Genomic DNA, 12,621 nt, shown 5'->3' on the forward strand with positions numbered 1-12,621 from the left:
GCCCGCCACCTCGCCCGGCTAGTTTTTTGTATTTTTTAGTAGAGACGGGGTTTCACCATGTTAGCCAGAATGGTCTCGATCTCCTGACCTCGTGATCTGCCCGTCTCGGCCTCCCAAAGTGCTGGGATTACAGACTTGAGCCACCTCACCCAGCGATTTGTACTTTCTGTACTTTCAAATGCCAGAGGGGAAAAGTATTCACTATTTTCATTTTTAAAGTTTTCACTTTGTATTTTTTCCACCTTCAGGTCTTGAATCCTCTGGTTCCCCCAAGCTAGAATGTAAAGCCCTGTCCTGGTCCCACTTATTTACCCTACTGGCTGGGCGCAGTGGCTCACGCCTGTAATCTCAACACTTTGGGAGGTTGAGGTGGGTGGATCACCTGAGGTCGGGAGTTCAAGACCAGCCTGGCCAACATGATGAAACCCCCATCTCTACTAAAAAAAAAAAAAATACAAAAAATTACCCAGGCATGGTGGCAGGCGCCTGTAATCCCAGCTACTCAGAGAGCTGAGGCAGGAGAATCACCTCAATTGGGGAGGTGGAGGTTGCAGTGAGCCGAGATCAGGCCACTGCACTCCAGCCTGGGTGACAGCAAGACTCCTGTCTCAAAAAAAAATAAAAAATAGGCTGGGCGTGGTGGCTCACACCTGTAATCTCAGCACTTTGGGAGGCTGAGGTGGCCGGATCACGAGGTCAGGAGATCAAGACCACCCTGGCTAACATGGTGAAACCCTATCTCTACTAAAAATACAAAAAATTAGCTGGATGTGGTGGCATTCACCGGTAGTCCCAGCTACTCGGGAGGCTGAGGCAGGAGAATCACTTGAACCCAAGAGGCAGAGGTTGCAGTGAGCCAAGATTGTGCCACTGCACTCCAGCTTGGGCGACACAGTGAGACTCCGCCTCAAAAATAAATAAATAAATAATACACACCCTACAACACCCTTCTCCCCATGTATTACCAGAGAGGTGCACCCTGTGCCCTCTGTTCCTGTGCTCTGTGTATCACTGTACTAATATCACTGTTTAAATTACTATGAACTCACAATATGTTCCGTGGAAATTTTTCATGCCTATTTGATTCCATCTAAGATACTAATCAATTTCCAGATTCTTTCTGAACAGTATAGAGAACTTTAAAAAACAAGAAACACAGCAGTCACTAATATTTCCCTATACATTAGATATAGTTCTGATCTTTGTTTCCTCGTATTACTTTGGAAGTTACATACTCATGATTCCAAAAATAGATACAAGTATACTACTGAAGTGTTCTTCCTTCAGACCTATCTATGTGAAATCACTTTCTGCCTGGAGTTATCCTTTAGAACTTCTGCCACTAGCCCTTAAAGACGTACTCTTTCATTCAGGAGGGTTATTTCAGCAGAGACAGAACACTGTGCTGCCCGTCTCTTTCCCAACATACCCCACTGCCTGCTGGGTTCTGCTGCTACTGCCAGGAGTCACCTGGCAGCCTCAGTGCTGTGCTTGTCAAGTTTTCCTCAGTCTATTTTTAAGTCTTTTTTTTTTTTTTTTTTAATTTCACTATGACTTATACAGAATTCTTTTTATTTATCCTTCCTGGAATTTGGGCTTCCTGAGTCAGTGGACTGGTGCCACATCAGTTCTGGAAAATCCTCAGCAAATATCATCTCTGATCTATTATTCTCTCTTTACACCTTCTGAGACTGATTAAAAGTAGGTCCAACCTTCTCACTTTCACTTATCTCTTTCATATTTCCTGCCATTTTTCTTTCATTCTTCCAACACTTTTCTGGTGTGGCCAATATGCTGTGCTTTAGCAGCATTCTCTGAATTTCCAAATTTCACTGATTGTGCTTCATTTTCTCCCCACATCAATGTTAACTGTTTCGTTTCTTCTCTGCAGATTAAAAGATTATCTTATATTTAACCAAAGCCCCTTTAGTGAGGTATGGCTCACTTTGGCTTTTTAACCAAAGCCCCTTTAGTGAGGTATGGCTGACATACAAAGGTGCACATATCTAATAATCTAATGCACAGAACTCAATGAGTTTGGAGAGAAAACCATCATTACAATGTAGGCCACAAACCTACTCATCAAAAGGTTCTCCCCATCCTCTTATTATTACTTTTTGTGATAAGAACACTTAAAATAAGTACATTCTTTTTAAAAATTTTTTTGTAGAGATGAAATGTTGCTATTTTGCCCAGGCTAGTCTGGAACTCCTCTCCTGGCCTCCCAAAGCACTAGGATTACAGGCATGAGCCACTGCATTCAGCATGCAAAATTTTAAGTGTACAATATAGTATTGTTAACTACAGGCACTATGCTGTACAGTTCTCTAGGATTTATTCATCTCATATAACAAACTCTGTATGCTCCGTATTTCTTTAAATATAAAAAACACTCTGGGCCGGGCGCGGTGGCTCAAGCCTGTAATCCCAGCACTTTGGGAGGCCGAGACGGGCGGATCACGAGGTCAGGAGATCGAGACCATCCTGACTAACATGGTGAAACCCCATCTCTACTAAAAAATACAAAAAACTAGCCGGGCAAGGTGGTGGGCGCCTGTAGTCCCAGCTACTCGGGAGGCTGAGGCAGGAGAATGGCGTGAACCCGGGAGGCGGAGCTTGCAGTGAGCTGAGATCTGGCCACTGCACTCCAGCCCGGGCGACAGAGCGAGACTCCATCTCAAAAAAAAAAAAAAACACTCTGGAATTACCAGGCAAGTTTTTCACTGGTTCTTTCTTGTGGTGCCTTGTTTTCTCATTTTGATTATATTTTACTGTAAGCTGCTAAAAGCCCTCGAAAAACACATGAGGATTCCTCAAGATCAGGATAATGACGCCTTTGTCCAGAAACAATGATTTTCATTTACTTCTAGTATCTGAAGCTGGCTACAAGAGCACAAGGGCCATCCTTTGCTTCAATCTCTTGGGAACTTGTTATCTTTTTCCACTCTTTCCTCACCTCACTCAGGGCCCTGTGGATCTCCTGATGGGGTTGACTTCAGGGGTGCAGCACTCCAAGGTCCCAGCTTAGTAACACAGATGCGACTGTTATGACAACCCCCCACCCAGCAGGGGCCGAACTCTGATTTCTGAATTCGCTGGCCCACATGGCTATCAAAACCACAGCTCAGCTGGAGAATTTCTATTTTTCCTGAGCAAAAGGCAGTCTGACTCTTGCTGTGACACATGGAGAATCTTCAGATGGGCCTTTACCCCAGCTCCCTGAAGTTATTCTACTCCCTTCTGCCTTCTGTTGAGAATTCGTCAGTCTGTTGTTCCTTTGTAAGTCACGTCTTTTTTTCTATAGTTGCTCTTAAGATTTTGCTTTTCGGTCTTCACAATTTTAAGTCTTCTTTTAGAAAATATACTCAGCTCTTATGGCTTACTGCTTTTTTCGGCTGCATTTAATCTACAGTTTAACTGTTCATTTAGCTTATTTCAATACTATTTTTTTCACTTCTTGAAGTTCTAAGTTTTCCATATCCTCATTTTTTTATAGTATCCCTTTCCATTATGGTTTCTATTTCTTTTTAGAACATCTCTAGTCATTGTGAACATCTCTTGTGGCACATTATTTCCTCATGTGGTTATGAACTCATCTTCTCTCCTGCGGTAGTAAATGTCCCTACAGAGTGGTCTTACCCTTGTTTTTGCCAGGATTGACAGGGATTTATGTTAAATCCTTTGAGACAAAGATTTCTGTACATGTGGATAGTGGGACTGAGATTCTCCAACAACTGCAGACACAAGCTTTGCCAATTCCTTGGGCCAAGGTTTTCCAGTTCTAGTCTCAAGCTTGACTTGCTTAAACTGCAGTTACATTTTGAAGATCTCTAGGTGTATGTGTATAGGTAAGGTGAGGATGAGAGATTCATACTAGCTCTGTCCTAGAAGTGTCAGTCAATTAAGAGTCCTGATCCTCTAGGAGCATGCCACAGCTCGAGGTCAACACATGTACAAACTTCTACCTTTAACCTACATCATTCACACATTTCAGCGAGCCGCCACTATCTGCCAGTACTTGCTAGGACTACAATGGGATTGGAATTGTATTTGCCTCTAGAAGCATGTAGGAAAGAACAACTGCCACAGAGATAGAAGTTTCAAAAGATCTGAGCGAAAAGTTGGAGACTTCCGGTGGGTATACAGGCCCTGCTGGAAGCAGAGACATATCCACCAACACAAGTCTGTTAAGAGCAGCACATGATTCGGAAGGACTGGAAGGAGACCAAAAAAAGTGAGTAACAGCTATTTCTACCATCTTTCCTTGCCTCCATAATGGTGTGCAGGAATGTCTTGGTTGATGCTCTCAAAGGCAAACACCAGGTTCTTATTAGGCTCTGCTCCCAAGTCATGGTCTGGTTCTAAGTGTGAAGATGAAACATGATCACATTGAAAAACTGAAATCATTGGTGATCACAGAGCTGGGAAAATTATTGTGAACCTCACAAGCAGGTTAAAACTGGAATGAATGGCCCCAGATTTGATGTGCAACTCAAAGATCCAGAAAAGTGACAGAATAATCTACTCCTATCCCAATAGTTTGGTTTCAAAGTCAGGTTGTACTGACAACCTCAGTTGGCATCACGGACCATGAAGAAAGAGATGAAAATACAGGAGGGAAAATCATGGGATTCTTTTATTTCTATGTTTTTTAATTTAGTGACAGGGTCTCACTCCATCACCCAGGCTGGAGTATAATGGAGCAGTCACAGTTCACTGCAGGCTCGAACTCCTGGGCTCAAGGTATCCATCCTTCAGGGGTTCTTTTCTAGGGATGTAATACATGTATACAAACAAAATGACTCAATGGGGAAAAAAAAAGGAATAATAGTTTATAGCCAGAATGTGAAGGCTTTTCAACAAGTCATATGAAAGAATCTACATCTTATCCTAACTGTTGAAAGGGAAACCCTTGAAAGATTAATAAGCTGATACATAAAAAAAAAAAAAAAAAAAAAAAAAAAAAAAAAAAAAAAAAAACAACAAAAAAAACCAGATTGGCTCAATAGACACACAACTCTTGAAGTTACATATTAAATGGAAAGTCAAAAAAATAAAGAAACTTTATGTCTCACTACTGAGGTGAGACAAAGATGTTTACCTGAAGTACTGGGCAAGGATGTCGAGAGAAACACAAGATAGAGACCTGCAGGTTGCCAAATTTAGCAAACAAAACCAAAAACAACAAAAAACAAGAAAGGATAAATCTGAGTTTTTTTTAAAAAAGAAGAAATTTTAGTGTGTCTTAGCAAGTTGTATCTGAGATATACAAGAAGTATACTAAAAAAGTATTCACTATTGATCTGAAATTCAAATTTAACTGAGTATCAGCCAATTATCTACAAACAGGATAATAAGATTTGAAGAACAGGGAAGAAAAATGTCTACGCATGAGGAAAGATGAAGACTAAAGGAACTATCAAGGCCTGGTTAGCACAGCCAAGACATATGCTTACCTGCATTGTGACTAGTCTGTCATCCACCATCACCTCCTTGGTCAGAAAGTCAGCTCCTATTGTGGCTTTGTACTGATTGCTGAATTTCTTATTCACATACTGGTTCATGAGTGATGTCTTCCCGACTCTGAAATTGGAGAAAAACCACAAGCATAAGTCAAATAGGAAGGTCCTGAAACTGACATGAATTACTTGAAGCATTTAAAAGAATCTGCCTGACCTGAAGGACAAGAAACTGCTCTCACAGCAAAGGGCAATGCCAGTAGCCTTCCCAGCATTACACTTTTGAAGTTTTGTGCTTTCTCTCTGGGTAAAAATACAGGGTACAGATGTGGGGCAGATGTGGAAAAGCTGCTTACATGTTTTGGCACAGCCAGGTCAAACTGTAGAGCCTAGTATTATTTTTCCCATTCTAGAAGGATGCCAGCAAATACACTCCTTCTAAAAGAAGCTTCACTAATAAGACTGCTCTGCTATTCCAACAGTATCCCTGCTATCTTAGATGTTTCTCCATTTACTGGCTGCTATTTAGCTTGATGAAGTAACACCAGGAGGAAGACCTTGGCTTTGAGCAGACATATACCACTCAGACAATTTGCTGCTTTAAAGTTTAAAATCTGAAGCAGAAAAAGCACCAATATATCACCAAACCAAACATACTTCAAAGAATACTCCTCCAAATATGTTTTCCAGTAAGAAAACTCAGCAAGAGACAATATGTGATTTTTGTGTGATGAGGTTAAGGCAACCTAAAGATAATGCAAAAACCTTCCAAATACCCAGTGATATCACCTTCCTTTGCCACAAAGGAACATGTTCATATTTGTGTTAAAGAACCTGGAGGTACCTAGACAGCCTAAAGCAGTGTTTTCCAACCCAGAAATCTCCAAGGGGAGAGGAGCCATAATCTCCAAGGGGAGAGGTGGCAAAACCTGGAATCAAACAAGGGCTCGGTGAGACTTTTTGCACACATTTGAGTAAGGCAGGCCTAAAAGCACCATCTTTCCATCCCGACAGGGATGGAGTTGTGGGGTAGGAAAGACAGCACAAATTTAGGCCGTAGCCCACTGGTCTGGGGCTGGGCAAATGCTAGCGAATAAAAGGTTCTTCAAAGGCTGGGCATGGTGGCTCAAGCCTGTAATCCCAGCACTTTGGGAGGTCGAGACGAGTGGATTGCTTGAGCGCAGGAGTTTGAGACCAGCCTGGGCAACATGGTGAAACCCTGTCTCTACAAAAAATACAAAAATTTAACCAGGAGTGGTAGCGCATACTTGTGGTCCCAGCTACTCTGGAGGCTGAGGTGGGAGGATCACTTGAGCCCAGGAGGTTGAGGCTGCAATAAGCTGTGATTGCACCATTCACTCTAGTCTGGGCAACAGGGCGAGACCCTGTCTCTCACATGCATACAAAAAAAGGTTCTTCAGGTGATTCAAATAAGCCAGCCAAGATAAAAAAACCTCTGGCTTTTCAAAGGAAAGACAGGGGACTTTGGACTAAAGAAGCACACCTGCATTTGCTATTGTTGTTATTTTTAAAAATATATAAGCTTCCAATGAGTCAAAGCTTTCATGGGTCCCTTCAGATGCCAAGTCTGAAAAGCCTACCACAGAATCTTTTTAAGAGTTGGGGTCTTGCTCTGTCACTCGGGCTGCAGTGCAACGGCATGATCATGGCTTGCTACAGCCTCAAACTCCTGGGCTCAAGCCATCCTCTCGCCTCGGCCTCCCCAGAAGCTGGGACTACAGGTATGGCACCTAGCTAAATTTTTTTTGTAGAGACAGGTCTCAAACTCCTGGGCTCAAGCAATCCTCCCCTCAGCCTCCAAAGCACTGAGATTATGGGCACAAGCCACCTCACCAAACCTACCACAGAATCTTAAGAGCCATTAGAGTGAGCTACATGGTTAGTGGCACATCTAGAATCAGAACCCAGTTCTGCTATCCCAGGCTCTTTTGCAGATAGACCTGAAGCAGGCACAGCAGCAGGAGGATACTGTATGGTACACTAAGAACACACATCTGCTAGGCCAGATGCCAATGGCAATACATCTATGTAACAGCAGGAAGATACTGTATGGTGTGCTAAGAACATACATCTGCTAGGCCAGATGCCAATGGCAATACATCTACGTAAGGAAGACTCCCCAGCCTGGCCGGCTTGGAGAAAAGGGATTCCATGAAAATGCCTATCCTTAGTTGAGTTCAAATAGTCATCTGCTCCCCATAAAAATCATGCTAAAAACCACAGAACAAAAGGTTATGTAACAAGGGATCATCTAAATTTCTGCCATGCAGGGAAATACGTAAGGCCCTAAGCCTCCACTATGAAAGCAGGAAGTGGCAGTACAGACGGTGTGGGCTCCGCAGCAGAGAGGCTTAGCTCTGAGCCAATCTGTTAGCTCAAATTCACGAGAAACTTACCCAGAATCTCCCAGGATGATAACCTTCAGCAACACTTTCTTCCTAGAGGTCATCCTTCAAACTAAAGGGGGAAAAGGAGAAATAACTGTGAGTGTGATGGAAACACCAAGGCAAAACACCTCCCTTGCACAAACGTCTTAGCAGCCCCGAGAGTGCGGGGCCCTGAGCCTTCCTTCTAGTTATCTTCTTTCCACCCAGGGGGCCCTGACAAAGAACAGTATCATTCACCAGAACTCTGGACCCAAGAGCTAGGCAGAACAGCACAGGAGGGCGATCCGGCCCCTGCAAGCTGTTGGAGAGAATGTATTCTCTTGCTTGGGTGGTGGATCAATTGAATGGATCGGCAATTTGAACTAATGCTCCAACTTACTCAACAGCTTGGTCCTTGCTTCATTCAGGTCACTGCTTCAGTATCACTTTCTCAAAGAAGTGATCGCTTTATCTAAAGCAGCATAACCCCTCATTTGCTCTCTATCCCATTACTCTGCGTGCTTTTTCTTCAGAGCACTTACCACTAATTGACATCTTCTCTCCCTTTTCTAATAATCTCCATGAAGACAGTTTTATTCCCCATTGTATGCTCAACACCAAGTAGAAATTTATTAAATGTTGGGTACCATCTGAATAATACTTGACTCTGCAGCTCTACGGACTACCCTTTTCCAGAAAATCTTTCAGGCAGCCTTGTCTACTCATGACCAGAAGATGTGAAAAATGCCTGATCTCTGCTCAACTGTCTTCTAGGACTTGCCACAGCATGGTCTATCTACTCATCAAGACAGGGCTCCTGTCGTAATTGCCTCTCATTTGCCAGGGTCTGACTCAGTGACTTCCAGAAAATGAATGGGACTCAGAAGAACTACTTGTTAGTTTCCTCGTTAACCACCTAACTTTTGAAGGCAAGGCTGACAGCAGTGCCTACAGTGGGAGTGACTTCAGCAGCAGATACGAACCCAGGCCACAGGGATTTGTATTCTGGTTTTGCTGCTTATTAATTTAGCTAAATGACCTTGAGCCAGTCATTTAATTTCTCTGTTGGAATAGGGAATATAGAGACGATAGCTCTTATGTCCTAAGAATGCTGTGAAGACTGAATGAATAAAATGCTCAGGACAGTGACTAGAAAACAGTAGATGATTAGTAAATACTGGCTACTACCATCTTAAGGTATGCCAAATACAGAGATGAGTAACAGAACACAGAGACCAGAAGACAGTGAGAGAAGCAGCAGGTCACAGCTCCTAGGCAAGGTTATCCAGTTATCCCCCTCTTTCCAGATGCTTGGCTGTCAATTGTTCTTTTTCTCAACAGGTGATATTACACCCAAGACCACTAACTAAAAGGAAGTATCAGACCTGACTACTGTCCTACAGGGCAGGATTTGGTAACAAGGCCTACGCTCTTGAAAGTGACCATCCTCGACAGCTTCAGAGTCTGTTTCTGGCTACAAGAACAGTATGAGAATAGAAGCCAGACTAGAGGATGGTTTGCAAGGCAAATACCCCAGGTCCCATGACCTACGCAAAGGGTCAAGCTGTTTCTCTGCCAAAAGCCTCATGCCCATGGCTAGACTGTGAAGACACTGTTATCTCAGCCCACCAGCATTTATCTAGAAAGTTCTTACTAGTGCTAGTTAGGGGCAGTATAAGATGACTTGGAGTTCTGTCTTCCATGATAATCAGCACTGAGAGGTATACCCCAAACTATTCATTATATGTGGAGCCCCACTATTCCCCTACCTTTCTCCCCAGGGACTGCTTTGACTGGTCAAAGTTTAAATGTCACACTCTAAAGTCTGGTATCACATTTCAAGATAGAGATCAGATGATGATAGTGGTGGCAAGTTTCAAATCGAAAGAAGGGGAGGCCGAGGCGGGCGAATCATGAGGTCAGATTTCGAGACCAGCCTGGCCAACATGGTGAAACTCCGTCTCTACTAAAAATAGAAAAGGCTAGGCGCGGTGGCTCACACCTGTAATCACAGCACTTTGGGAGGCTGAGGCGGGTGGATTACAAGTTCAGGAGTTCAAGACCAGCCTGGCCAACATGATGAAACCCTTTCTCTACTAAAAATAGAAAAATTGCTGGGCGCGGTGGCTCTTGCCTGTAATCCCAGCACTTTGGGAGGCTGAGGTGGGTGGATCATGACATCAGGAGATCAAGACCAGTCTGGCTAACATGGTGAAACCCCGTTTCTACTAAAATATGAAAATCAGCTGGGCGTGGTGGCACGCGCCTGTAGTCCCAGCTACTCGGGAGGCTGAGGCAGGAGAATCGCTTGAACCCGGGAGGCGGAAGTTGCAGTGAGACGAGATCACACCACTGCACTCCAGCCTAGGCAACAGAGTGAGACTCTGTCTCAAAAAAACAAAAAACAAAACAAAATTAGCCGGGCATGGTGGCACATGCCTGTAATCCCAGCTACTCAGGAGGCTGAGGCTGGAGAATCGTTTGAACCCAAGAGGCGGAGGTTGCAATGAGCCAAGATCATGCCACTCCACTCCAGCCTGGGTGACAGTGTGAGGCCCTGTCTCAAAAAAAAAAAAAAAAAAAAATTAGCTGGGCGGGCACCTGTAATTCCAGCTACGCTGGAGACTGAGGCAGGAAAATCGCTTGAACCCAGAAGGCAGAGGTTGCAGTGACTGGCGGGGAAGGGAAAAAAAGGCTGGGTATGGTGGTTCACACCTGTAATGCCAGCACTTTGGGAGGCTGAGGCAGGTGGATCACTTGAGGTCAGTAGTTCAAGACCAGCCTGGCCAATATAGTGAAACTCTGTCTCTACTAAATACACAAAAAAAATAACCAGGCATGGTGGTGCGCACCTGTAGTCCCAGCTACTCGGGAGGCTGAGGCAGGAGAATCGGTTAAATCCAGGAGGCAGAGGTTGCACTGAGCCGAGATCATGCCACTGCACTCCAGCCTGGGCGACAGAGCAAGACTCTGTTTCAAAAGAAAAGAGATAAAAGATGATAAAAGGATCTGCAAAGATATGTGGAGAATATTTATGAAAGTGATTTTGAGAATGGGAAAAGGGATTTGCATAACTTGCTTTGTTAATACTTTTCACTGGTGTACCAATGTTGTTTAATAATATTAAAAAGAAAAGAAACAGGAAACACACTTCAACCTCCACACTCCCACATGACAGAATTCACGTTTGCTTCCTTCCCTTTGAGTCTCTATCCACATGTGTCACAAAGCAGTGACCATGAGGCCACCTTACGTCTTAATGTCTAATACCTCTCTGAGTGAATTAAGCATTTAAATAGCCATTCCTGCTCTTTATTTATTAATATAACAAAAATTTGGAAAAAATGCTGTAATCTGTGGGATTACTTCCTTGAGATAAAGCAACACCTATGTGGGGGTTGAGGGGTGGGTAGATCTTCCTAGATTCCGACTCATAAGACTATCACAGGCCATATTTGGCACAAGTCCACTGAGAAGGACTGGGACAGAGACACAGCTGGCACGCAGGGCAGTGGCAGGTCATCAGCAGCAGAAGTTCTTACAACAGTCCATATAGAAGATGGCTCAGGCACAGGGAGACTGTGTTGACTCAATACCTTGACTTAGAACGCTCAATCTTGGGCGTGCCAGTATCTCTTTTGACAGCTCCTTAGGCTCCCCATAAGGACATCCCCAGGAGAGTCACTGTGTTCCATGAAACAAAAGCCTGGTGGCCCATCAGGTATCCATGGCTCTTTCCTGTCCAAATGTAATTTACCAACCAGAGGACATTTTACCATAAGGAACCATGCCCAGCAACAAATGTGACATTCTGCCTTATCTAGCTCCCAGGGAAACAGAGCTAGAAAGTTAAACAAAGGTCAAATTCTCATGCAAGGAAAGGATTTTGTCAACTGTAACTCACGGATACTGTTTAGGGATGGGATTACTGAGTCAAAAGCAAAGTTTTGGCCAGGCGTGGTGGCTCACGCCTATAATCCCAGCACTTTGGGAGGCTGAAGAGGGTGGATCGCCAGAGGCCAGGAGTTCGAGACTAGCCTGGCCAACATGGTAAAACACTGTCTCTACCAAAAATACAAAAAATTAGCTGTTGTAGTGGAGGGCATCTAATCCCAGCTACTAGAAAGGCTGAGGCAGGAGAATCGCTTGAACTCAGGAGGCGGACGTTTCAGTGAGCTGAGATCACACCACTGCACTCCAGCCTGGGCAACAAGAGCAAAACTGTCTTAAAAAAAGAAAAAAGCAGGCCGGGCGCGGTGGCTCAAGCCTGTAATCCCAGCACTTTGGGAGGCTGAGACGGGCGGATCACGAGGTCAGGAGATCAAGACCATCCTGGCTAACACTGTGAAACCCCGTCTCTACTAAAAAAAAAAAATACAAAAAAACTAGCCGGGCGAGGTGGCGGGCACCTGTAGTCCCAGCTGCTCCGGAGGCTGAGACAGGAGAACGGCGGCGTAAACCCGGGAGGTGGAGGTTGCAGTGAGCTGAGATCCGGCCACTGCACTCCACCCGGGGCGACAGAGCGAGACTCCACCTCAAAAAAAAAAAAAAAAAAAAAAAAAAAAAAAAGCAAAGTTTTCATTATTTTTTCTAATTCACTTTCCTGAAAATTTTCCAATTTATACAACAATCACTATTACAGTGGTTAGCAGGAGTACAGAACCTAAATGAGAAAAATGATAATTTTACAGAGAAAAAATCTGAATAAACAGTCTAGCATTCTCTCCTATTTAAACAAGTCTAGTTTTGTTTTTTTTTTTTTTTTTTTTTTTTTT

At 43.8% G+C, this 12,621-nt stretch overlaps 1 protein-coding gene across 1 annotated transcript in view; it reads right to left on the reverse strand.

Annotated features, from left to right (window-relative positions):
• Positions 1 to 12,621, reverse strand: part of RAB7A (RAB7A, member RAS oncogene family) — an 82,697-nt gene that overhangs the window by 12,263 nt on the left and 57,813 nt on the right. Inside the window, exons 2-3 of the mRNA XM_017885010.1 lie at positions 7,877 to 7,937; positions 5,457 to 5,583 (exon numbers count right to left, since the gene is read on the reverse strand). Of these exons, the coding sequence (XP_017740499.1) occupies positions 5,457 to 5,583; positions 7,877 to 7,929 (180 nt within the window). The 5' untranslated portion in view covers positions 7,930 to 7,937. The remainder of the gene's footprint in view (positions 1 to 5,456; positions 5,584 to 7,876; positions 7,938 to 12,621) is intronic.

Source organism: Rhinopithecus bieti, unplaced genomic scaffold, assembly GCF_001698545.2.
Source record: "Rhinopithecus bieti isolate Rb0 unplaced genomic scaffold, ASM169854v2 scaffold_13262, whole genome shotgun sequence".
NCBI lineage: Eukaryota > Metazoa > Chordata > Mammalia > Primates > Cercopithecidae > Rhinopithecus > Rhinopithecus bieti.